The 27,760-nt window shown below is 39.4% G+C and overlaps 1 protein-coding gene across 4 annotated transcripts in view; it reads right to left on the reverse strand.

The window, feature by feature from the left end:
• Positions 1-23,818, reverse strand: part of APH1B (aph-1B gamma-secretase subunit) — a 58,872-nt gene extending 35,054 nt beyond the window's left edge. For all 4 annotated transcript variants that reach the window (XM_087856890.1, XM_045810674.2, XM_045810673.2 and 1 more), the window contains exons 1-5: positions 23,589-23,818; positions 21,940-22,110; positions 16,349-16,419; positions 15,707-15,829; positions 4,403-4,530 (exon numbers count right to left, since the gene is read on the reverse strand). In XM_087856890.1, the coding sequence (XP_087713016.1) occupies positions 4,403-4,530; positions 15,707-15,829; positions 16,349-16,419; positions 21,940-22,110; positions 23,589-23,701 (606 nt within the window). In that variant the 5' untranslated portion in view covers positions 23,702-23,818. The remainder of the gene's footprint in view (positions 1-4,402; positions 4,531-15,706; positions 15,830-16,348; positions 16,420-21,939; positions 22,111-23,588) is intronic.
• Between the last annotated feature and the right edge of the window lie 3,942 nt (positions 23,819-27,760).

Genomic DNA, 27,760 nt, shown 5'->3' on the forward strand with positions numbered 1-27,760 from the left:
TTTTCTGGATTCTTCAGAAATCCACTGAATTTTAATTTACTTCACATGGTGCTAAGTTCTTTTGTATTTCTCTTTAGTTTCTTTAGAATTTTTCTCCTTTAAACAATTAGAGAAGCAATATGTAATTGTTGTAGAAAATTAAAACACACAAATGAGTAAAATAAACAAATTTTAAAACTTGAAATTCAGATAGGTTAATATTTATTGAACAGAAAACAAAAACTGCAAATTATAAAGCAAAATTGATTAAACTACGTTAAAATAAAGAACTTTTGTTCGTAAAAAAGACAACATAAAGAGGATGTAAAGATAAACCACACTGTAGGAGAAGTTATTTAAAATAGGTACATCTGACAAAGATCTTTTTTAGAGAATACAGAAAGAACTCCTAAAAATCAAAAAGCCAACCCACAGGATTATAAGCAAGAGGCCTGAACAGGCACTTCACAGAAGAATTATCCAAATGACCAACAAATATATGAAGACATGCTTAATCCCATTAATCACTAGGGAAATGCAAACTAAAACCACAATGTGACGCCACCACACACCCAGTGGGATGAGTAAAAACAGAGTGACACACTAACGTTGGTGATGAAGGGGAGGGACCGCCACTTACATATTAATGGTGGGGATCTAAGTTGATACAATTACTCTGAAAAACTGAGTGGTATTGACAGTTGATCTATGCACACCCTATGACCAGCAACTCCACTCCTAGGTAGATATCATATATATCCAAAAGAAATGTGTACATATATTCAAAAGAGACATATACTAGAACACTCAAAGCATTACTATTCACAATAGTTAGAAGTTGGAGACACCATTTCTGCTGTACAATGGACAAAGCAAGGTATAGTCACAAAGTAGTATACTGCAAAAACTGAGCAATTAATAGCTATTTCTACAGATGAATCCCACAAACATGCTGTTGAGTGAAAGGAGTCAGACACAAGAGCAAAGACTATATGGTTCTGTTTACGTAAAATACTGAAAAGCAAGACAAGCTGCAGTGTTAGAAGTCAGGATGTAGCAGGAGGCTCGTGGGAGCTGATAATGTTTTAGTTTTCAGTTAGGTTACATTCATCAAGATGTACGCTTCTGATCTGTATACTTTTCTGTATGTGTATTTTAATAAAACAATTACCTAAACATTCTCTGAAATCTGCTATTCAGAGATAACCACTGTTGACATCTTGGTATATAATCTTTCAAATTTCCCAGGTTCTTTTTATTTTAGTTTATTTTCCTGGGTTCTTTTTAATCATTAAAGAGAATATCAACTATTCAATATTCAACAACATTTACTGGATTGAAGAGACAAAGATTGATAAGATAAGGTCCCACACTTGATGATCAAGCTCTAGTTGGAGAGAGAGAGAGAGAAGAACTTTATTAAATAAAACAATGCTCTCTGAGGGTAAGTGTTATAACACAGCTGCGAATTAAGGGCTAGTGATTGTGCTGAGTCTGGAATATGCACCTTTTCCAGGGAGGCTTCACACGGAATGAGTACTTTTCCAAACTGACTTAGGTTAAGGGGAGACGAGTCACTGCAGATAAAACAGCACAGACAAGACATGTCTGTTGGGTAGCCACAACGGATCGATTTAGATGGAGTACAGGATGTGAACTGCGGGGAGCAGCAAGAGGGAAGTTTTGCACCAGTAAGGTTGGTAAGAGGCTTAGGTCAAAGAAAGAAGTCTGGGTTTTATTCCATCGGCATCTGCTACAGCTGCTCATTTTCTCCTCAATACATTTGGCTTCCAGGACACCTGGCTCCTGGTTTTCCTCCAACCTCACTAGGTGGCTCCTTGTCAGTCTCCTTTGCTGGCTCCTCTTTCCCCAGTCTCAATGTGGGAGTGTCCCAAGGCTCAGTCCTTGGGCCTCTTTTCTTGTCTGCTTAAACTTACTCCTCGTAATCACCTTTTCTGGCCTGGATTTCTCTTCCAAACTCCAGATTTTTCATCCAACTGCCTAACAAACATTTCCATTTGGATGTCCAATAGGCACCTCATTACATTTATAATATGTCCAGATAAACTCCTGATCTCCCCTCACAAGCTTCCCCATCCCAGCTGATGGCAACTCCATCCTTCCAACAGTCCAGGCCAAAACTCTGGAAACATCCTTGGCTCCTCTTCTTTCTCTCCTAAGACTTATCCAGTCTTTCAGGAAATAGTGCTGGCTCTACTTTCAAAAATATGTTCTCGATCTGATCATTACTCATTATATCCATTGCTATTTCACCCAAATTATCACCATCCTCCTCTTGATGACTATAATCTTTTTCCCTGCTACAGTTTACTCTTAACGTAGCAAAGTGATCCTTTTAAAATGTGAGTTAGATCATGTCCCTCTCCTAAACACCCTACAACGACTCCTATTTCACGGAGAGTAAATGTCAAAGTCCTGCATTATAGATGTGGTTCTCACTTCCAACCTCTACTTCCCTCCCACCTTCAACTCTGTGACAGTACCTCCTAACTTTCCCCTGGCTCGCTCAGTTCGGGCCACCCTCACTTCCAAAATCAGGCCAGGCAAGTTCTTTGCTCTTAGGACTTTGCCACTGGCTGTGCAGTTCAGGATGCTCTTTCTCCAGACAGCCACATGACCAATCTACTTCACTTCTTTGCTCAAATGTCACCTTCACAATGAGGCCTACTCTGACCACCTAATTCAAAAATCTGATATCTCCTACACTCTGGATTCCTTTTAACCTGCTTTACTGTCCACAGCATCTATCACTATGAAATTTATTATTTATTATGCCTACTGCTTAATGCCTCTCTCTCCCCAACTAAACTGTAAAAACAGATCTTTGTTTTGTTCACTAAACTGTTTTGTTTACCTAGAACAGTGCCTGGAACACAGAAGGCATGCAGTAAATATTTATCAAGTGAATGAATAGCCAATTGGATCTATAAAAAAGACATCTGTTTTTTCATGTAATTTCTTTTCCGATTATAAAAGTGTACATTGCAGAAAATTTGGAACAAGCCAAAAACTATAAAGAAAAAAAGAGGGCAACCCTGTCAGGACCCCTCTCACTCTTGAGAGCTTTTCCTGTATCCTTGCTTAATAAACTTCTATTGCTTTACTCAAAAAAAAAAAAAAAAAAAAAATCCACTCAGAGATAAATGCTGTTAATATTTTAATGCAGTCTCTTTCCCGTCTTTTTTCCAATGAAGACCTGGCTTCACATAGTTGCCATCATATTAAAGGCAATTTTAGTATCCTGCACCACTGAAAGGTTTTAGGTAGATAAAAATGCAATCTTATTGCTTCCTGTATGTATGTATGTATGTATGTATGTATCTATCTATCTATCTATCTATCTATCTGTATCTACTTGCCTATCTACCTATCTTTTAAGTAATCTCTATGCCCAGCGTGTGGCTCGAACTCATGATCCTGAAATCAAGAGGCACACGCTCTACTAATTGAGCCCGCCAAGCACCCCTGTAAGACTGCACTTTAGATGGATCAGAGGTCAAGGAGCCCAGTATGAGAAACCTGATATAAACTCTAAACGGATGGAGAAGAGAGAAACATGAGGCGGGACATCGCCAGAAGGAACTTTTTTAATACTTTGAAGTGAGAAATCATAAGGGTCTGGACAAGGCAGTGGCGGGGATAATTCTGATGTAAATATATGACAAATTACAATGAAAGTCAGACCCAAAGCATTAAATAGTTCTTAAAAAATGTATCTAATCAAGCTTTCTTTTTAAACTTTATTTTGAAAATTGGCATACTTATAATTTCAGTGTGGAGGGAGTAAATTGGGCACTCTTCTTATTGATCAAAATGAGCAAAAATGGTACAACATTTGTGGAGAGTATTTTAGCAACTGACATCAAGGGCATTAAAAATATTCATACCATTTAACGTCATATTTTGATTCCTTGGAATCTAAATATCGTACTGAAAAACTTCCACATACAAAGATGTTCAGGATAGCATTATAAGAAGCAAAAGTAGAAAAAGATGTGATCAATCACAGTTAAGCAAACTGCAATTTTTATGTAATAATATAAGGCTATTAAAATTTACATATTAAAAGGATTTACAATATCATGGAAATTGTTTAAGATGTGTTACATAACATAAGCATAATACAAGACTACTTCAGGTTTGATTATACCCATAAAAGAAAGATACATAGAAAAAAATCTTTAATGAAATCAACCAACAAATTAATAGTTGCTTTTTTCTATAGGAAGACTTAGATGATTTATTTATCTTCCATTCACTCATTCACTCAATCAACAACTTTTCGGAATTTCTTCATTTGACCACGAGCACGTATTTCATTGAAATCTGGAACGCAATCTACCGTTTTAGATATGGGGACCTGAGTTACAAAACACAGTGTGAGCATGGTGGCAGTACTCACCAGGGCTGACACCAGCAGATGGCTCAGAAGAACTACAAGAAGCGCAGACCACTTTTTCTTCTCACAGCCGTCAAAAAATATGATGCCCCAGAACACGTGCAGCAGTATGATAACCAGCGTCATGAAAGCTGAAAGAGTGTCATCCATTAGTGCCCAGTCACCGACCAGCTGCTCATGAGACACAAGCTCCTGGGGTACACCACACTGCAAGTTTAAACACCGCCTGCCAGAACCAGGACTCCCACACACGTTTGCTCAAATATCAACTTGGAAAGCAACACGTCTGAATACAGGGTCAGCTCTGCAGCAACTTCCCATCGAGAATGTGAACCTGTTAAACCTCAAGTCAGCTTGGACCTGGTTTTCAGGGAGTTTCTCTGAGAAAGAGAATAAAACTAGTGTGGTATCTAATCACATCTTTCCAAATCAGCCTTCTGTACTTTCCTCAGTTAAATGGAGTATCTTCAATTTAAACAAGTCTTCTCACTAAAGTGGAATTTCTCCTGTGTTCTTACCTTTTTTTTCTTTTAAAGGCCAATGGAAGAATAAAAATATTAAAAATTACAATAATTTATCTTAGATTCTTCTTAGGCAATCAAAACTGAATTTGATCAGCACACCCAGGTTTTTCTGTGGAATAGTGTGTGTGTGTGTGTGTGTGTGTGTCTCCTGTGTCCTGGAAACATTATTTAAAATGAGCAAGTTCCAAATATTCTGAAAGTTTTAATAGCAAAAAAAGGGCATATCAATTTTCCTTTTCGGCCACATAATAAGATACAAGTAACACCCACCAATCTGGTAAAATTCAAGTCTGACAATTCTCTTTCACATTGCAGATAGGAAAACAATCTAGGATTGCCTAGTAAAGTTGAAAATATGTATTCTCTATTTCATTCCAGCAATTCCACAGCTAGATCTATACTCTGAAGCAGTTGGTTCTTGGATCAATAGATCACTAGTACCTGAGAACTTGTTAGGAATGCAAATTCTTGGGACCCACGCCAGACCTCCTGAATCAGACAATGAGTCTAGCAACCTGTGTTTAAACAGCCCTGCAGGGGATTCCGAAGTACGGTCAAATTTGAGAACCACTGCTCTGGAGAAACTAACATATTTGCACAAGGAGACATATATAAGAATATTTATATCAGCACTGTTTGTAATAACAAAAAATTTTCATCATTACCAGAATGGATGACTTGTGGTGTATTCACACAATGGTATACTATATGATCTATATTATAAATGATCTCAAGAGTCTAAAGCTCAGTGGGGAAATAAGCATATTGTGGGAAAATGTCTATTATTTATACAAAGTCAAAAATATCCAAAAACAATATTAAAAGGACATAACTACTGTGGTTGGAGGAAAGCAAGCTGTTCTATCTAGTGACACTGTGCCATCATTTCAGGAAATGATGGTAAATACTTTTAAGGAGAGGAGGGATTTTAAACTATGTAACTTTGGGAGGGCAGTAGACTAAGACTCAAATGACATAAGGTACTTTCCTGCTAAAAAACATCTTTGATGAATTGATACTGTGTCCAAAGCAAAGTCCAAATATCTTGGATTACCACCCAAGGCCCTCTACAACCTAGACCCAAATTATTACCCTTTACTAATCCTCAAATATAGTCTACAAGGCAGAAAACAAACACTCTTACACTCTATGTCTCTGTGCTTTTACATGTTTTTTACACTGATTGTCCCTTTTGCCTGAATACTCACCACCCCCCTGCCATTTCACTATATCCAAATCTTACTTCAAGATTTAGCTTGATGCCATCTCCTTGGTGAATTCTTTCTGACACCCACTCTTCATTTCTGTAGGAACACTCAGCACACATTTACTGAGCACCTGGATAGTCTGGCCTGAAGATGCTGTCCAAGAGCTCAGGAGTCACACAGTCCTGAGATGGAATGCCGGCTCCACGCTGTGGCTTTGGGCAAACTATTTAACTTCCTTCACCTTCTGTTTCCTTTATTTCTAAAATAGGGACAATATCTCAGAGGGCTGTTGCAGGGAAGAACAGTGCTTTGTAAACCACAGCTTTTCAGTGAACGACATTACCATGTGCTACAGCCTCCAGATTCAAAGATGAGGACGGCAGGGCCTTTAGTGAGTTGTACGGTCAGGCAGGAAAATGAGGCAAGCAGCAACAGTAGTGTGGGGAGTGTGCTAAAATGCACTCTTCTTCACTCTTACAGATTCTTTCCTTCTCTGACCTTGTATTACTTTCACATTTATGTTCTTCCTCCCCTCTTTCCTTAATCCATACAACAAGTACTTATTCGATGTCCACCATGGGCAGGCACTCTGCTGGGCACTGGGGCTACCACGGTGCACAAAACATAATTTCATGGGACTCTGCCTCATCCTTTTAGTTTACTGTTTTCATTAACACAGTATCCAAAGGGGAATTCTCAGACATTTGTTAAAGTACCGTAAGTTTTTACTTGACTGCTTATTTATTCAGCTGGCATTAATTTCTGGCTGGCTTCCATGTCATCATAAGCCTTTACTATTACAATGTGCCATTTAGAATATTGGGATTCATTGTTTATCCCCTCTGCAACTGGTCAGAGGTCCAACAGAAACTGAGACCTGAATACCTATTCTGCCACATACATGTAGCTAGAGGTACATACAATTTTGATACTTCTCTCTAGCAAATGGAAATCCAACTAGAAATGAAGATTCGCTAATAGTATCTCTAGAATACTCTTCTAATTACTAAAACTTTCTCATTTCAGGTACCTAACTATAAAATTCTAAAAGTCCTTCAGTAAATCTAACGCTATAAAATTTGCTGTTCTAATATTCGTAACAGTAGGAAAAAACCTTCTCCAAATTAATCATAAAAATATCACAATTCATTTATAACCCAGATTAATAAAAGGAGCTTCCATAATTTCTAGTGTTTTGGAACATTAATCAGAAATCTGAACAATTCTGGGGCACCTGGGTAGCTCAGTCAGTTAAATGCCTGACTCGTGATTTCAGCTCAGGTCATGATCTCAGGGTCGTGGGATCGAGCCCTGCGACAGGCTCTGCGCGTGTGGAGCCTGCTTAAGATTCTCTCTCTCCCTCACCCCGCGCATGCACACACTCTCTAAGAGAGAAGGAGACAAAGAAAGAAAGCAACAAAGAAAGTTAGTTAAAGAAATCTGAATAATTCTGGGGCGCCTGGGTGGCTCAGTCATTAAGCGTCTGCCTTCGTCTTAGGGCGTGATCCGAGTCCTGGGATCGAGCCCTGCATCAGGCTCCCTCTTCCGCTGGGAGCCTGCTTCTTCCTCTCCCACTCCCCCTGCTTGTGTTCCCTCTCTCGCTGGCTGTCTCTCTCTCTGTCAAATAAATAAAGAAAATCTTAAAAAAAAAATCTGAATAATTCTAACAGGTATTGTACATCTGTTTGTGAAATCGTAGCTGCTAGTTTGATAATGGACTTCCAACAATCTTTTAAGTCAAATTCTCTTGGTAAAGAATGTTTTAACCTATTTCTAAGCAAAATGTTTCAGGGTTATCTTTAAGAAGCTACATTTAGGGGCACCTGGGTAGCTCAGTCGGTTGAGTGTGACTCTTGATTTCAATCTGAGTCCCGGGATCGAGTCCCATATTGGGCTCTGCACTCAGCAGGGAGTCTGCAGTCGGGATTCTCTCTCTTTCCCTCTCCTTCTGCCCCTCTCACTCCTGCTCTCTCTCTCTCAAATCAATAAATAAGTCTTAAAAAAAAAAAGACTACATTTACTATTTGGTTCTTTTGTCCTTGAATATACTCCAAATGTTCTAACACAGAGATTCATAAACATCCTCATTTTCATGCTTGTCACTCTCTCCCTTATTCCTAATATTTACTTTTCTGTCCTTGCAAAGACAACGGCCTAAAATAGCAACTGATTCTAACACTGGATCCTACCAGTACTGAAACTGCTATCATCTGGCTTTCTGTGACAACTTCACAGAATCTCTATGCCAGAGAGAGCCAAGGGCTGCCGCTGGGTGGCAGCAGCAACAGGCAGAGGCAGACTTTGCAAAGCCAAAGGTTAGCCTCAACTGCCCACAGACAGGACGTGATCACTAATGAGCTTCTGGCTTCTTTTTCCGAGAAAAGAGTCTGGGGTGTCAAGGTTCTGTGCAGTGAGGGACTCTCCTCCATCCTTCTTGGTTGCAGATACTCTCTGGGTTCTTAAGAGATCTCCAGTGACCTCGCCCAAGTAGAAGTCAAGCCACAGAACTAAATATTTTTGAAAATGTCTTTCCCATAATAGGGATTTAACTTAAAAACTTTGTTTTAAAAAACATGACAATTTTGTGACCTCTTATTATAATACAGCAGTATATATATTACTAATCAAATAATTCTCCAAGATTTAAAAAAGACATTTTGAACACCATCTCAAGCTACACAGCAGTAAGAAAGGTGTAATAGTGTCCTCTAATACCAGCGAGATCATAAGGAGATGTTCTGAAAGCAATCTGAATGACTACTGGCATTTAAACAGCATTAATCATTTCATATTTATGAAAATGCTTCTAAAGTATGCTCATGAGCTGAACAGACTGCCCAAAATACGACTTTGTTTAAATTCTTGCTAGCATATGGTAAAGAATAATGAACTTCTCTCTTCAGATTAGTTCATCAGTGTGGAGAGTGAGCACTGGGAAGCCTATTAGATGTTTTCTGATCAATCCCCATGCAATGAAAAAGTAAATCCCACAGGACCCACTTCAAATCCAGTTTAGAATCTCACTTCATTAAAACAGTCACTGTGGGAAAGTTCCTTCTCAAACTGAACCCAAATCTGCCTTCTAACTTAGTGATTCACAAGTGAGGCAATTTTGCCCCCAGAGAGCATTTGTCACTATCCGTAGACATTTCTGGTTGCCACACTGGGGTGAAGTACTTCTGGCATGTAGTCGATAAAGGCCAGGGATGCTGTTAAACACCCTACAACACACAAGACACCCTTCCATCTCCTGCCAACAAGTAATTATCTGACCCAAATGTCAATAGTGCCATTGACGAATCCTGCTCCAACTGCCATTGTTGATTCTAGGAAGGCTTTTTGAAGAAATACAAGTCAACTCTTTTTTCCTCACATGTGGTATATTAAAAAAAAAAAAAATTGAAACTCTCTGTATTACCCAGCTATTGTCACAAAAATGGTGTGTAACAAACCATGCCAAAAGTTATATTCACTATAGCTTGGGGCACCTGGCTGATTCAGTCAGTGGAGCATGTGACTCTTGATCTTGGAGTTTGAGTCTGAGCCTCACATTAGGTGTAGAGATTACTTAAAAATCAAATTTAAAAAAAAAGTTACTAGCTATAGCTGCCACTGGGAGCATTGGTGGTCAAGGCAGTGCCCACCAGAACCTGGGGTATAAATCTTTAATGGGGAACCTATCTTCTAGCAGCGTGCAGAGAGTGTGGGCTCTCAGGATCCTACTGCTTTGTATTAATGCTGTGTTGGCTTTATGAGGTTAACTAGGACCTTTCCATGTTTGTTTCTGGCCTGGAATAGTTTCAGCACCATCAGATTTACTTTTCCTTTAAGTATTTGCTCCAAACCAGCTCCCAAACCATCTATTCCTGATGTCAATATAAAGCAAAACAAAGCACAAAAGAACTTGGATGGAGATTTCAATGAAAGTTGGAGATAAGACCTGCAGTTGGATTAGATGTGAGTTAAAAGAAAAAGGGAAGCATCAGAAACTGCTCCAAGGTTTTTGGCCTGAGCAACGGGAAGGATGGAAGGGCATCAACTGAAATGAGGAAGACTTCAGAGATACATCACTTAAAGATGTTGTTCCACTGTCTTCTGTTCTCCAAAATTTCCGATGAGAAGTCAGCAGTACTCAAATCATTGTTCCACTGAATGTAAGAAGAAAAAGTCCCCCTAGAGATGGAAAAGCAGCCTACCATCTGAAACCAGGACTTTAATCTCAAGACTGAAATATTCAATATTCAAAGTTACTATTTGGGTAAGTCTTTGTAAATCAAAATATTCAACTAAATTTTTGGTGAAGAACTTTAGCACAATGAAAAAGCTGATAAAATCAAATAGACCTATCCTTTAAAGTAAACCTCAGGGTTCCTTTAAAAAGAACCATAAAGATTTCTGAACATTTATGTATATAATACAAAAAGTCTGGTTTCAGGAAATTTGGCTAAAACATGCTCCAGGAATAGCAATGAAAAACCTCACAGTAAACCAATGAAACATATTACAAAGTGAATGATTTCCCCAGAAATCGCGCGATGCGGCAGCTCTGACATGAACACCCTAGTTCTCTTTGGAAGCACGGTAGAGAGATAGAGAAGTAAACTGGTACAAGTGATCCCAGCATTGAAGAGCATCCTTGCTGATGGGAAATAGGCCAAGAATAGATGTAAATGCCCCCAACAGGACATGCTCCCAACAGAGCCATGGAGCTTCACAGGATCAAGCAGAGGTGGTTGAGGAAGACCAGCCTGATCAATAAAGTTGAAAACAAGGCAGATTTTCTCCCCCTTTCAAACTGTAAATATTAGATATAATGGATAAAATATATATTCCTATGAGACTGAATGAAAGAAGATACTATGCTAGATGATATTCCAAAAATGTTACTTTTTCCCGTGCAAATCACCCACACAGAGCAGTACCTGCTCATCACTGCTATGAAAAATATCTCTGGGAGTTTCTCTAGGGAGGAAAAAAAAAAAAAAAACTAAACACAAAAACACAAAAAAATTAAAGGCAGCAGTAGATGTAGAAAATAAGGATTGACTCACATGTGAAGAAGAAACAAGAGTCCTGAAGAGAAATGAGAAGCAGAAGCCATCAGATGCCCGAGCCGCACAGGGGTGAGCAGGGGCCGAACACTCGGCCGTGTGACAAGAGACAGCAGTGTTTCAGGAAGTGGCACGGAACATACCTGAAGGAGCCACAGTCTGCATCATTCCTTCAGCCAAACTCTGCGGAGCAAACCACTGAGCTGCCAGTTTGCACACTGCATGCAGGTGGCTACCTGTGCTCTGCACACATGGTAACATATCCCAGGCTGCTAGTCTCTAATAGGCCAAGATTTAGTGAAAGGGCAATCCAAAAGTATAATTTTCCATTCTCAGTTACTTGAGCAGCTTGAAGGAAAGACTATTATACTACTGATGTAACGAACAAATATATTTGATGACAACACTGATGACATACTACAGCATATGGAATGTCCCTGTGTCATAAACAGTGGCAGTTAGTTATGATACTTTATTATAAGAAATTAAAATTCACCATACTCACACTGTTCTTCAGTACCAATTTTAGTTCTTCAGTATTCCTGTTAAACAACAGTGTACAGAGCTGAACGTGATACTCCACATGGGGTCTGACCTGTACTGATTTCTCCTAGTGAGTGGCTAAAAAGTTTAAAACCTTACCTAGACAGGAGCACTACCAAGAAAATATAAATGAAATGATTTGGGGGAAGTTTTGGGTTTTCTTAAAGATTTATTTGAGAGAGAAAGAAAGAGTGCATGCACGAGCACATCATAGGTATGAGCAAGGGACCGGGAAGGAGAGGAGAGAATCTCAAGCAGACTCCTTACTGAGCATGGAGCCCAAGAACCACGAGGCGCTTGATCTCATGACCCTGATATCATGACCTGAGCTGAAATCAAGAGTCAGTCAACTGATTGAGCCACCCAGGTGCCCCTGATTTGGGGAAGTTTTAAAAATAAAATATTAGTTTCCCTTCTTACTGAGTACTAGTTAAAGACATTTTTCTCCTAAAGCATAAGGGAGGCAATTCAGAGTGATAAACCCAGATTCCACGAAAAGAAATTAGCCTCTAAATCCTGTTTTTTAATTTCAAGAACGAAATTCTCTATCCTGATAAGAACCAAATTCTCTATCTTTAGGCCATTTTAAAGTTTATTAGATCACTTAAATATATACCCTCTAAATTAATTTCATGTAATTCATTACAACTCTGAGCTAGGTATTGTTTTTGTTTTTCCTGAAAGATGAGGAAATTGAGGGTTAAATGAAAGTCCAGTACTTCCTTTGCCCAGTGAACAACGTCTTTCCTACCTCTAGGCCAGTAGGGAAGACACCTCTTTCCTCACTGGGAACATTCCTCCCTGACAACCTCCTTTTGCCTGCCTAGCTATTATTTATCCTTTCACAGTTCCTACTCAAATAGCACTTCCTCCATAAGCTGTGCCTAGCTTTCATTTTTTCAATCAATATTTGAGTCCATCTAGCAATAAAGGTCTCCGCAAGGTGCTGGGGTGAACAAAGCAGACACAGTCCTTGCACTTAAAAGGCTTAGCATCCGGCTGGAGAGACGTAAGTAACTACACTGTTGACCAATTAATTACAAGTGCAGGAAGTACTACAAAATAGAAGCACAAAACCATCTGAGTGTGAGTTAGAGCTTGACTTTTGTGTGCTCATGGCTCTTCCTCATCACAGCATCTGTCACACTTTATTATGATTAGCTGTTTGTCTTTATTCCCCACTAGGAGTAGAAGGTATAGGCTTTAACTAAACTGTATTGTCATAGCTTATAACTTCTGTTTAATAAAAATACTTAATACTCATGTATGGAATGAGTGATTAAACGATCAAATGGACTTGCCCAAAACATTAAATTAATGAGCCAGAATAAGACTTGAACTTAGGACTCCAATTTCCATACTTTTGCCTTTATATAGCATTACTAAGAAATGGTAATGATTCGAAGAAAAGTTAATGCTAGCCTACACAACTACAAATAAAAAATAATGAACTTATACATATTATTTATAAACTATGCCTACCTGTAACATGAAAACCTATGTACACACAGGTATCATAGAGTGTATCTCTGATACTAACATAAATATACTAATTAGTGACCCCATAAGCTTTATTTATTCTGATTACTAGTTAGGCATTTGTAATGAAGTATGTTAAACTAACATATAAACTTATAGATTTAACTGACAAATTAAAAATGAGCTCATGCCTAAATAAGTGGTAACAATATCAGTTATAAATAATACATACAACAAACACAAATAATATACAAATTTGGGGTTATTATTTTAAAATGCAATGAAAAGTAATAATTCAAAGTTTATGCTCCAAAGAATGATCCTATAACAAACTCCTGCATATGATAAAATCACTACTCTTTCACTCTGTACGTACACACTCACAGCATGGTCAGCCTGCCATCCTAACAGCTAAAGACATTAAAATATTTTATTTTCTTTTGAATATTGAATTTTCCCTTGAATTTATAGAAATTGCAAATACAACCCCCAAACTGCTAGCACCTCCTTTTCACTTTCTTCCAAAATAATCATTTTAAAGCTAGTCTTATGAAAGGGAGTTAGCACCATCTAGTGAAAGAAGCTAGCAGAAAAGTAAATTCCATTAGGAGAATGCTACTTGAACCAAAAGAAAATTGCTTATGTAGCAGTATAAAAGACCCATTTCAGAAAACATACAAAACTGTAGCAGTAATACCCCCTCCTGATTATGCTTTAATTTATATTGGACTCTAACAGATGTTACCTATTAACATTACATTTGTCCTAAAAACCTAACACTTATAGTTCATCAAAAAACTGTCAGAAAGGTTCTAATTATGGAATGCTTAAAATGAAGAAATTTGCTTTGTTGGAGGCACCACTAAATAAGTCCAACCCGTGAACTTGTAGCCGGATGTAATGGGCCTTGTCTTAGTCCTTAGAAACGACAGACCTTGGAAAGTCATTACACATTTTGTACAGGGAAGATCAGTTTGGTGGCCGCATACAGGCCAGATTCACATGAAAGTCTGTTGAGAAAGACTAACGAGTTGGGGGTTGATGGATGTAATCTAGACAGGAGATAGCAAGGCCTGGACTAAAACGAGGAACAAGAGTCCACGGGGTTTAGGGATCACTGCAACAGGCGGGACGACTGTGAACTACAGCAGCAGTTCTTAAAATCTGGGCACTGTATCTGGTTCTAGTATTATCTTAAACTGTATTAAAATAGTTATTCACTTTTGTTTAGTCTTATTTTCTCTATTAGAGGGTAAGCTCCTTGAGAACAGAAATTCCTTTAGTATAGATGTTAAATAAATAATATTTAATAGGATATGCGCATGGGGGTCACTTAATTTAATTATATAACTTGTGGAGATAACAAAAAATACAGTGGAATTTTCTTAAAACTATTTTTAAAAGATTCCTCTCGAAAACTGAAGAGAAATTTTATGTTAATTATGTACATTACAACTCTCAAATGCATGATCACTGCATCATGATGACGATTTTTACCTGGGGGGTGAAAAAGCAGTTTGAAATGAGTTGATGATCCCTTTCTACTGCACTTTTGGATAAAAAGGTCAAGTCATCTATTATCATTTTTTCCTCTCAACTTCTTTTTTCAAAGAATATAGCATGGTTTATTTTTAAATGTTCAAAAGCAGGAAAACTATTAATTTTTTTCAGATACTACATGAAGGTAAAAGTTTCATGTTTTACCTTCAAAACAGAACATGTATATAAGTTAAAAACCTAGCTTTCAAACCTGGTTAACCTAGGCACTTAATAACACAAAATCAGGGCAATAGTTACCTGTGGGGGAAAAACAATGAGAAACAAGGGACTCTAAGTTCTCTGTTAATATTCTAACAGAGAATATTTTACTATACTAATGTTGATGTGTAGTTGATGTATTATAAGTGAATTTTAGAACCTTTCTGACAGTTTTTTGATGAATTATAATAATAAGTGTTAGGTTTTTAGAACAAATGTAATGTTAATAGGTAACATCTGTGAGAGTCCAATATTCTTAAGAAAAAGGGAAGATTCTTTAAATGATACAGATATGTTTAAATGTACATTTTAGATGCATAACATTACATTAAACAAGAAGCATTTTTTCCCCTCTCAATTTCAAAATTCAATTATACTGCCTATCCCAAAAAGGGGCCAAGATGACTAATTAAAGACTAAGGCTTATACTGAAGATAAATGCAAACCAATAAAAATATAAAAGCATATAGCTATAAAAATTCACTTATAATACATCAACTACACATCAACACTAGTATAGTAAAATAAAAATAAATTTTATATAAGCTAAATTCCACCCTAAAATTCTAAAATACTCTAACCAAAATTTTTATTTTCCTACGTCCTTTACTTCTGATATCTAACAGTATTTTGCCTTTAGAAGGTATCATATAAATCTAAATTTTGAATTCCGAATCCAGAAAACTCCAATAAGGATGAATACTTAGACCAGAAAACTGCTATTCGCAACAAGTAGGCACATACCTGAATTTAGGAAGAACTGGGGAGAGTCTCCATGAATGCCCACTGTGCCTGGTCCCAAGGAGTCGGAAAGGGTATTTACAAAGGCAAATACTCCACTCATGATTCCAAAGCCCAAGCCAGAAACTACAGAGGAAGAAAGAAGTTAGACCCGTTTCAAGCTATGATTTCTCTTCAAATCAAGTTTCCAAGGACTAGACAACACTATTTTGAAGGGGAAATAGTATACGTGGTGTTGGAGAAGCAATGAAAGGCTGGCTCAGGAAAGATGAGTGCTTGGCTAAATGATAAACAGAGAAGGGTGTAAAAGGAAGGGAAATGAACAGTGGAATGTAGCAGAGAAATGAAAAAAGAAAAAGATCTAGAAAGGCACGGAAACAATAGACGAGACAGAGGACATAAAACTGGAACTGAGCTTGAGGGATGACTGCCTGGAGTAGAAAGGGTGACTCAACTTAGGGATCTCGATCCTCCCCCCAACCCCCTGCCCCGCATGCACGTGAGCCTCTCTCTCTCTCTCTCTCTCAAATAGGTAAATCTTTTTTCTAAAAGAAGCAAAAAAACCTGCAAAGATATTTTTTAAAAAATGGCTTTTATGTCAAGTCTGGCTTTTTCTCTTAACGACAGCATGCAGCTCCAACTTACCGTAGGCCAGTAATCGCATAGAAGGTGCCGTCTCATCCGGGTTTATACTCTTCAAACCCTCACTGGCTTTTCTAAAACAAAGCACACAATTTTTTAAAAGAAAAAGCTGTACATCAGGAAAACACACAGGTATTTCAAAGTCTAGACACTTACTGAGGCTCCTGATCAGGTTACACCTTAAATCTAAAATCCATTTAAACACTCGTGACTCTAGAGAACAAAGGGGGGCTCCTCCGGGAGGGCGGGGTGGGCTAAATAGGTGATGGGGATGAAGGAGGACACTGGTTTTAATGAGCACCGGTGACGTATGGAAGTGTTGAAACACTGTATTGTAGAAATGAAACCAATATTACCCTGCATGGTAACTGGAATAAAAGTAAAACCTAAAAATAGTAAACAAAATAAAATGAAATCTATTTAAACAAAACCCAGCAAATTTTCAATTAACTAAAATCAACCAGAATTTCCAACCAACTTTACCTTTCATCTGACTTTTCACATAAAAAAGAAAAAATAAGAAGAATATAAGTAAACAAGCCATCAGGGATTGAATTAGTAAGAAAAAAAGCAATGGCTCTGACTACTTTCTGAGCTCAGTAAATATTTATTTAATTCAATATCCTATGGCCTCTAACACTCTGAATTTTTCCCTCTTCCCAAAGTACTAGATCTTCAATGCCAGTTTGTTGATACTTTGTAATATCTCCTGCCTGGGTTATAGCTATTTTCCCACCCTTCCTTTTACCTTCCACTTCGTAGAACCTAAGTTATACTCATCCTCCAAAGTCTCATTTAGTCAGCAGTTTCCCAAAGAATTCACCTCTACCAATGATTGGTAATCACTAATCTCTCCTTACTCTTAAATCCTAGAATGCCCATGGTCTGAGCTCTCATATGGATGCTTAATCATATGATCCTCAGATGATAAAATATTCTACATATTTGTTTCATATCCCAATCAGGCATCAGGGGAGAATTAACCACAGAAGAATAAAATGCTACCCTCAAAAAAGGAGATAAATGAATACCTAAATGAAACATTAGAATACTGATCGATAAAAAATGATCTTCAGATCATTTATGATCTGTGCTTCTGTTGGGAACAATTCACAAACTTATCATGAGTCCCTGCTCCCATGCAGATGTGTTAGGTAGGAATGCAAGGTGTGGCTGTCAGTTCTATTACTGTCACTATTACTAACATTTGTTGGCTAGAAACTCTGCAACAACGACCCTGACTCAAAGGATATTTACATTATATTTGTGAGAAGGTATATTTGTTGAAGCAATAAAGAAACCAAACATTTTCGACTGATTTTTCACCAAGTACTGAAACAAAATGAGTTAGGTTAACTCTAAGAGTAGAAAATTAAATTAACCAGAACATATTTATATTCTGAGCATTGTGTTAAATTTCAAGGTATGCATATTCAATATAGCTGGCCTATTCATTACATAATATAAATATCATTGATTACTTTAAATTAAGGCAATGCAGAATTCAACCAAAATAGTAATAAGCACAATGAAAAGGGCCTTTTGCTTTTCTAAACCCAAAAGAAACAATATGCCATTTCAGGGCTCTCCATTTAGAAGCATTATTTGGTAGCAAGGACATTAATCAAAACTTCAGTGGCTATATCATCTTTTTCTGGAGCACTAACCAACTAAAATATCCAATTTTCCTAAATAAAATAACCTGTCACAGGAATGTTGTTAAAGTCTAATTAAAGCTGAGAGACATATATGATAGCAATAATCTCTATCAACAAGTGGACATAATGGTACAACAGAATCAAATTTTGGAGGATTTGTTTTATATCAATCGCTCAATGAGTAAAAGATTTTTGCTATCTGATATAGCAAGGTATTGCTATCACAAATGTATTAAATATATAAATTCAAAAGTTTAATAAACTTCCTCATTCTAAGTTGCAAGTTTGTTGGCATTAACGGTTCTCAATGCTAACATTAGGAAATGAAAAAGGAGAAAACACCATTAGTTCTGATGTTCCTAATGGATAGAACACATGATCAATGATGTGAGGGACAATGTTTTTAATTTGACCGTTTTACTGAAGTGGAAATTCTGTGTTTACATTTATTACTATTTCCAAGAACAAAAAAGAAAAAGTCCAATTTTTAAAATATAAAGTTTGTGGGGTACTTGGGTGGCTCAGTTGGTTAAGCATCTGCCTTTGGCTTAGGTTGTGCTCTCAGGGTCCCGGGATGGAGCCCCGCCTTGGGCTCCCTGCTCAGGGGGGATCTGTTTCTGCTTCTCCCTCCCCCTCAGCCCCTCCCACCCCTGCTCATGCTCTCTCTCCCTCTAATAAATAAAATCTTAAAAAAAAAAAAAAAAAAAGAAATTGTAGTAATGATTATCTTATTTTTTCTATAAATGGAAGATGTTCTAGAATTAGGAAATATTTATGGTATCGGCATTATAAGACAAAATTGAATTAAATTACAAAAGCTACAAGTCAAAAAATGTTTAATGTATGTTTTAGGCAATGTATGCAACCATAATTTGGATTTTTAAAGAAATTATTATAGGAAGGACTATCGCTTGTGGCCACATGCCAGTTCCTCACAGTACAGCTCTTTGCTAGGCTGAAAGTTACAATTCATTTATTCATTCTTCAAGATGAAGTACTTGTTCCCGAGGGCTGACACATGAAATAAATATATATTAGACTGCAGTGATATATATTTTGATTCAATTTCATATATGTAAAAAACTGGTACAAACCTTCCACGTTTTAATCTTGGCACCAAATTCAGATAGCAAAAATGTGATTGAGTACTTTAAAGTTGAAATCCTACTTTGGAAGTGGAGATAGTTAAAATATTAATTGAACCCAAGTTCCTATATTTGAATGTAGTACTGCATATGAGCGCAAGTTAAATGCATTTATATGTTAGTCATGGATAATGTATCATAATTCTCAAACTTGTTTTAACATATAACTACATGACAGCAAATATATCTAAAATTTGCTAGAAAAATATTGTACAATAATACAAAGGCTTGGTGAAGATGCATTTTGCAATGGCAAGTAAAGGTACCTGTTAATACAGGCTTGTCCTATCATCTGCTTGCTAATTTCCAAAGGCCCTTTCAGAGGAATAATCATGGTTTCCCTAGAGGGCCAAAGAGGCTTCTCTGAACTTGGTGTCACGAGAGCCTTGACTGACCTGTAATTCCTTTCCCGTATGTCCCCACTCCCTCATTGCCCTCATTAAAAATGGCAACCTATGTTCAGCTTGTACTTCTTTAGAACTGTAGGACAGTGCCAATAAAAGGTTGCATTCCAGGCAGAATCCATGAAGAAACAGGTGGTAAAGAACAGCAGATTCAGTCACTGAAGGTAAGTTGGATTTTAGTAATATCCTGAGGGATTATTAAACCCATGTCCTGAAACTGTGAAAATCTATTCCAAATTAGGTCTGCTTCAAAGGTAGGACCAACAAACGTGAAAATGCAAAACCAACATGAGCCAATGATATTGCTGACAGGAAAAAAACAGTGCAACCTGAGACCGAGTTAAGAGTAGAGTGCCCAAGCAAGGGTAGGAAAGGCCACTGCTCTCTGTGTTACTTCGACCACAGCAGGGTACTGTGCTGGGTCCTAAGCACAGGTAAACTCCAGGCACTAACAAAAAGGGATGTCTACTGACGTAAAAGAGATGATAAAAGGTTTAGAAGCCACATCTGTGTCTTCTGACGGCCAGGTGAAGAAATGAGGTATGTGTAGCCTTGAAAGAGACAAGATGACAACCATGTAAGAAATTTCATTTGGCTATGTGGGGCAGAGGTCAGAAAGAGGGACATTTTGATTACCTGAATATATTCTACAGTTAAAATTAAATTTTGGAGTGAAAGTAACTGTTGCATACCAGAAACATTCAACCACAGCTGAATAGATGGTCCATCTGTTAAGGACTGTATTCTTGTGGACACTTAAATGTAATTGTTCGTATTTGGTTGTTGCTCTTTAATATTTCCAGAAACTAATGGAGATCTCATTTTTAAACCTTTTCTAAGACTTTTGCTTCTAAGCAATGGCTTCCTGGTTTGCTATTTGTAATTAAAATTGCTTCATTATGAAATTTCAATATCTGTTATTAAAAGCAACAAGTTAAGGGGGCACCTGGGTGGCTCAGCTGGTTGATTGCTCAACTCTTGGTTTTGGCTCAGGTCATGATCTCAGGGTCATGAGATCTCCACTCAGTGTGGAGTCTGCTTGAGATTCTCCCTCTCCCTCCACCACCCACCTCTCTAAAATAAATGAATAAATAAATAAAAGAAAAAAGAAACAAGTAGGGCCACCTGGTGGCTCAGTCAGTTAAGCCTCTGACTCTTTGATTTCAGCTCAGGTAGTAATCTCAGGGTTGTAAGATGGAGCCCCTCATCAAGCTCCACATTGAGCATGGACCTGCTTAAGATTCTCTCTCTCCCTCTGCCCCTCCCCACCCCCCACACTTTCTGTAAATAAATAAATATAGAAAATCTTTAAATGCAACAAGTAAAAAATATAAAAGGCCTGGCAAGAACAAATTATCAGAAGCCTATTACAAGAGATGCTGTTGAGGTTGTCTTGATTACATACATGAAATTTGTGGAATGCCTTAATTATCTCACTTGCAGAAATAAAAAGAGCACACTGATCACTTCATTAAGCCTTACTACATAATCAAAGCCAACCTCATGACTGCCTGAAAGAAAGTATGGTTCCAAGTTCAAGCTGTATTTCAAATCAGTGGTTTCATGTGAGGTCCTCATGGATCCTACAGATGACCTACTTCCTGGACTAAAAAGGGAACTCATAACCATGGCTTTTTAAATATATCTTTCTATTATAGGTATGAAATCACATGAAATATCACAAAATAAACCCGTTTTCCCCTAATACAGTCAAAATAATGGTAGGCATAATCTCTATAAGAATCATTTATTTTCAGTGGTGGCAAAGAGAAGCACACATTAATTCTAAGCTGGAACAGCTTTTCTTGTTGTTTCAATGACTATTTCTCTAGCTTATTTTCCTCCAGGGCACTTATTATCTTCTAGCATACAGTGTATTTTATTGTTCATTCAGTGTTGTCTCTTTCCACTATAACCTCCATGAAGACAGAGACTTGTCTACTAATCATGTATCCCCAGTGCCTAGAACAGTGCCTGACACTAAGTAAATTCTCAAGAAATATTTTTTGAATGAGTGAAGGAAGAAATGTCCACAAGTTATATTTGCAGGGCACGTGGGTGGTTCAGTCGGTTGAGCGTCTGACTCTTGATTTCGGCTCAATCAAGCCCCAAGTTGAGTGGACTCCACCCTCGGCAGGGAGTCTGTCTGAGATTCTCCCTCCCCCCCCCCCCGTGTCTCCCCCTCCCGCCACGGGCACACACTCTCTAAAGTAAATAAATATTTTTTTAAAATACTCAATATTTTCAGGCTGGAAATGTACGATCCCTTGACTTTCAACTCTGTAGGATGGCACAGACCCTCAATATCACACTATATTAATGTTTCAAACTACTAAATGATAATTCAAATATAAACGGAAAAAAGGTAAAGCAAATATTTAACTTACTTTAAAAGTTTATAGTACACAAACCGAAACATTTCTTGGATAAGGACTGAGACTAATGCTCCCAAGATCAGCAGATATTTCTGTATTGGTCCATCTTTGTTGTCAGTAATGGTTCTTGCCATGAACCAAAAAAGGGAGGAAAACAGCAGAGACACCAACCAGAAAAAAGCTCTGAAAATTAGAGGGGGGAAAAGGTATAAGTGAACAGGATTAATAACGATTTAAAAGTGAAAAAACCCTACTTGAGAAGGAAAAGATTTCCTGACTCTTTAATAAGAGGGGAAAGAAACTCCTCATAAAGTGATGTCCTGGATCAACTGTTCTTTTTTTTTTTTTAATGATTTTTATTATATTATGTTAGTCACCATACATGGATCAACTGTTCTTAATCAATGGTTCATTTTCCCTGGTGAGATGAACATGCGTCCAAGAGGAATGTGAGATTTTCTCCTAACAATCATTTTTTTTCAATGGCCCTGTTTCTGAGGTACACCTGCAGACTATCGGCCAAGGACTATCTAGCTAGAAACCTGGTTGTTTGCTACTCTTCCTAATTAATGCTTTGCCCATTGATATGCAAATATAAGTGTCTTTTCCAAAAAAAAAAAAAAGTCTACATCTCTATTAACAGAGTGATTGGTATAAAATTCAGAGGTTGAAAAACCTGTTGAAATCTAAGTCAGCTTTCCAGGCCTGTCTTGTACAACATACCTGTAGATTTTAATTATAACAAGCTTTACAAACATTTCGCCCAAATCTCTATTGTTTTTAAAATAACACATAAAATAACATCTGATGGGACACTTTCAACACAGTTTTGAGAGGTGAAGCAGCTCAGAAAAGGTGGTTCTCACTGGCCTACCGTGGCTGTTTCTCCTGGTACTAAGTGAGACTCAAAGGTGGACGGGGACGTAGGGAGCCCCGGAAGAGCTGCCAGACAGGTGAACACCGGGATTAGGACCACATTCGCCACCAGAGTTCAGTATTTACCAAGCTCCTGCAAATAGACGCACTGACAGGTGCTTCGGTGTTTTCACGGGTTTCCACCCTTTGGCTGTACACCTGAATCACCTGGGGAGCTTAAAAAAAAAAAAAAAATCCGTGGCCTGATTCCCACCCCCCAGACATTACGATTTGGCTGATCTGGGGTAGGGGGTGGGCATGGGTATGTTTGAAAACACCCAAGCTCCGGGGGCTAATGTGCTCTTAATCCCTTTGGGACTGATTACAGATGTCTGTGAGAATCTGAGGGAAACTAGACACCCCCCTCCAATAAAATAAAAGATGAATATTTGAACCTACCCACAATTTTTTCATACAATTTTAATGGCTTACAACTCACTAGAGCCCACCCACGGACCCTCGGCAAAACCTCACGAGCCGTGCATCAGGGTTTTCCGAGACCCACAGCGCGAGCTCCTTCCCCAAAGCCCGCCCTGTGGGGTCCCGGGGCTCCTCCTGTTTTCCCGCCGACCCTCGGAGGCCGAGGAGTACCAGGGGAGCGGGATCTCGGCTCTCCCCCTCCCAACCCTTCCCCCCTCCAAAGCCCAACAAGGTCGACCCGTTCGGCGGGGACGCCGGGGGGTCGCGGGTATCTCCGGCGGGGGAGGAGAGCCCCCGGCCCGGGTTTCCCGGAGCAACCGCCTCACCCGATGATGAGGAAGATGACGCGCAACGGCTCGGTGGCGATGGTGAAGATGTAGAGGGCCAGCGCAGGCCCGAAGGCAATGAAGGCGCAGCCGAAGAACACGGCCGCCGTCATGGCGACCGCGGAAGCCGGCCCGGAGGCCCGGCGGGGACGCGAGGTGCGCCGGGCGCTGACGGAGCTGAGCTCGGCGCGGGGGCGCGAGCAGGGAGCGACGGAGGGGGTTGGAGGAGACGCGGAGGGGGCGGGGCGCGTCGGGGGAGGTGGGGTGAAGGGGGGCTGGAGTGGGCGGAGCGGAGCGCCGCGGAGGGGGCAGGAGGAGGGGCGGAGGGGGCAGGAGGAGGGGCGGAGGGAGCTGGAGGAGGGACGGAGGGGGCAGGAGGAGGGGCGGAGGGAGCTGGAGGAGGGACGGACGGGGCAGGAGGAGGGGCGGAGGGAGCAGGAGGAGGGGCGGAGGGAGCAGGAGGAGGGGCGGAGGGAACTGGAGGAGGGGCAGAGGGAGCTGGAGGGGCGTAGGAGGCTGGCAGCTGGGCCCGAGAGGCTGGGGCGGGCGGGGCTGAGGGGGGGGTTGGGGCGCAGCGGAAGGGGTTGGAAGCTGGGCGGAGCGGGGCGGAGGGGGCTGGAAGCTGGGCGGTGCGCCTCGGCGGGGTTGGGGCGGGGCGGAGGCGAGTGTAGAGGTTGAGGCTGGAAGGCGGGGCGGGGGCGGGCTTCAGCGCCAGGCTTTCCGCCCCACTTGGCGTCCGGGACCGCCTGACGCAGAGGTCGTGTTCGCTGGGGACCTCAGCTGAGGGCCCCGACCCCGCCCCTACCAACACCCCTCACTGGTACACATTGATCAGGCCGTCGGTGCGGGGGGAGGGGGGTGACTAGGGGGAGAGGAGGTTCCTCAGCCCGCTTTGGAGCCAGACCGGGAAGATTCCAGATCGACTGGAAAGGGAGCTCTGGACGGAAGCAGGATTCCAGTTGTAAATAAAGTCTTTTCTAAGTTTTTTATCTAAATAAATTTGTCTTTCCAAAGGCACATTTTGTCATTTGCACAGTTATGGGAACTTCGTGCTGTCATATATAATACCCATGCAGCGGTACCGCAGGTGGTAACTCTTACTAGAAGTATGAAATAGTAATGAAGGAAGCTGTCCTTCTCAGGGTTGTTTTTGTGTGTGTGTCTTGTTCCCACACTCCCAAGTCTTCTGAAAAGTTGTGGGTTTTTTTAGAGAGGGGAAGAGGGAGAGAGAGAATCTTAAGCAGTCTCCACGCCCAGCGAGGAGCCCCATCTTGCAACCCTGAGATCCTGACATGGGATGAAATCAAGAGTCAGATGCTTAACCCCTGGGCCACCCCCGCGCCCCCAGAAAGGTTGTTTTGAAAGCATTCTCCTACCACCCACAACAGTAAAATCTCTCTGCTCTCTTTTCACTTGCTCTTTTGTGTCGCCAATTAAAATGTAAACTTTTGGAGGGTAGAGGCTTTGTTCTGTTTTGTTTCCCTGTTTCCACAGCACCTAAAAGGTGCTCACTAAATATCTATTCAGTGAATGAAATAATTTAAAAAATGGAACTTATAAACATTTGCTATTTTATAGTAATTCAACAATTTCTGAGAGGTTTAAAAATTAAAATCAGAAGGTTACCCCCATCATTCACATCTAAGATTTTTCTCCATGTTTTATGGGAATTATGATGATAATGATACCTCAAGGGTTATTTTGAGGATTGTACCTGCCCGTAAGTGCTATGTAAGTGTTAGCCATTCCTACTCATTCTTTAATGTCTAGCATGAATAAAGCTCTTGGAAACAACACTGAAAAGACAAGTAATAGTAGACAAATTTGGGACCTGACTGGAGACAGTTTGCCTCTCACCGCTGAAAATGGGCCTTCAAATAATACAAGTATCTAACTCTTATGGTAAAATGTCACCGTTGCCCACTGAAAACAGACATATATATTTTCCATTTACTCCACGAAACACTTCTTCATTTTGAAGTGTCTTATATAGCACCTATTGAAACTCAGGTTGAGACAACAGTGCGAAATGATAGTTACTCACCATCACATAGATTCTTTTGGTTCTGTCCTGAATCAAAGTTATCAAATGCAGCAGAAGCATAATGTACGCAGGTCCTTAGTATAAATTAAGATTTTTATACAACAAATGGCCATCTACATTTTTCCTGCACATTTTATAATACTTTATCGGTCGCCTGGGTGGCTCCTAGTAGGTTAAGTGTCTGCCTTCAGCTCAGGTCATGATCTTGAGTCCAGCATTGAGCCCCCTGTTCAGCTGGGAGTCTGTTTCTCCCTCTGCCTCTGCCCTTCCTCTGCTCGTGCACGTGCACGCAAACAAGCGTGCTCTCTCTCGCTCTCAAATAAATAAAATCTTAAAAAAAAAAACTTTATTGTTGTTCAATATTTTTAATAGAGCCATGCTTTACTATTTGAGTTCAGGGTAGAAAAAAGTTGTTTCTCCTGACAAACGCACATGCTCGGCTCTGAGTGCTAACTCATTATATTCAGGCTTTATCTTGACTCCCAAGAAGCTTGGAGCTCAATTTATCTTCTGAGTTTTTGTTATTATAATTACTGCCAGGACTTCAGAAAATGACTTATTCTTTAATCCCTGCTTTAATGACTTGATTACGTCAACTGTAACTAGATCCATGTGTCTTGGTTAAAGCTGCCTCAAATATTTTGGAAGTAGGCAACTCCACATGCAGAACTATAAGGTGAGGGAATTTGTATTCATAGTATCATGAGTATATTTCAGTTCAATCTCAGTCCTCAAATCTAGTTTATCAAAAATGGGAAGGTAATGCAAAATGTAATGAGTTTGTCCCCCCTGTCAGTAAAGCCATCTTTAACTGATGTCTTTTGGAATAGAAAAGAAGAAAGCAACTAGACCAAATTGATAAAGTCACCAGTAAAATAATCATCTTCAGCATTCATGGTTATTTACTAGAAAAACTAATTTCAAGCTTTCTCCAAATAATAGTACCTTACATTTATATAATGCATTGCTGTTTAAAAAGCACTTTTATACTGACTTTAACAATGCTGTTTATAAGAGGAGTTTGAGGCAAAGTAGTAGTGCCACTGACTCCTCAAGTTTTTATGCACTTACTGTAAGCTTCCCCTGAAGACTTGAAAACATAAGGTACTAAGTGATGATAGCTAAATCCCTAAGAAGTGACTGGTAGAAGGACATTGGCACATGCCATAGATCTGGATATAGACTGCTGAAAATTCCTCAGAATTGGGTGCATGTGGGGAGCTGGGGGGAGGGGGAAACAAAAATGATACCACATTTTAGCAATTGATCAAATAAGGTTTTGACAGACCTACAAGTCATTCCAAGATACCAATGAATTCACCTGAGCTTTGTTTTCTGGTCGTGCTGATAGATTTATATTTACTTAACCATTTATTCATTCATTCATTCAAAACGCCTGCTGAATGCGTACAAAGTATCAGGCACAATGCTAGGCATTGGGAATACACCGGGAAACAGATGTGCTCCTCTCTCCATGAAGCTTACGGTCTTGTGGGAAGCCAGACAAGCAGATATAGACTGCTGTGAGAATATACAGGAAGGGGGAAGAGCACCCAGTCCAGATGTGTGAAGTTTTGTTAAAGATATTCACTCATTCAAGTCTCTGCCCAGGGGTTAGCAAAGATAAGAATAGGGAAGAAATGGAGGAACAAGTGGAAAGGCCTCAAAGTGAGAGAAAGCAGAGCATTTCTGAGGGACAGAAAATAATTCTATTTGCTATGGGGGCATCCTCATACATTCCTGGAACTAATATTGGAAAAACTAAATTTTGAGGGTAGGATACATGAAGAAAAGGGAGAAAAGGTTTACTCAATTTGTCAACACATCAGTAGCATTCTGGGTGATTTATCCTATTAAAAGAAAATTCTTCTATATTTAATAAAGATTAAAATAATGTAAGGACTAGAACAAAAAGAGATAAAGAAGCTTCTCTTTTTACTTCTATACTTATGGAGGCATTAATGAATTTACCTTAAATTTTCCTTTTTTTTTTTTTTGTATTTTCTTTTAAAGATTTTATTTATTTATTTATCAGAGAGAGAGAGAAAGAGAGAGCTCAAGCAGGGGGAGTGGCAGGCAGACAGAGAAGCAGGCACCTCACTGAGCAAGAACCCTGACGCAGGACTGG

The sequence above is a fragment of the Ursus americanus genome, chromosome 28 (assembly GCF_024610735.1).
Source record: "Ursus americanus isolate L20-20 chromosome 28, mUrsAme1.1.p, whole genome shotgun sequence".
Classification (NCBI taxonomy): domain Eukaryota; kingdom Metazoa; phylum Chordata; class Mammalia; order Carnivora; family Ursidae; genus Ursus; species Ursus americanus.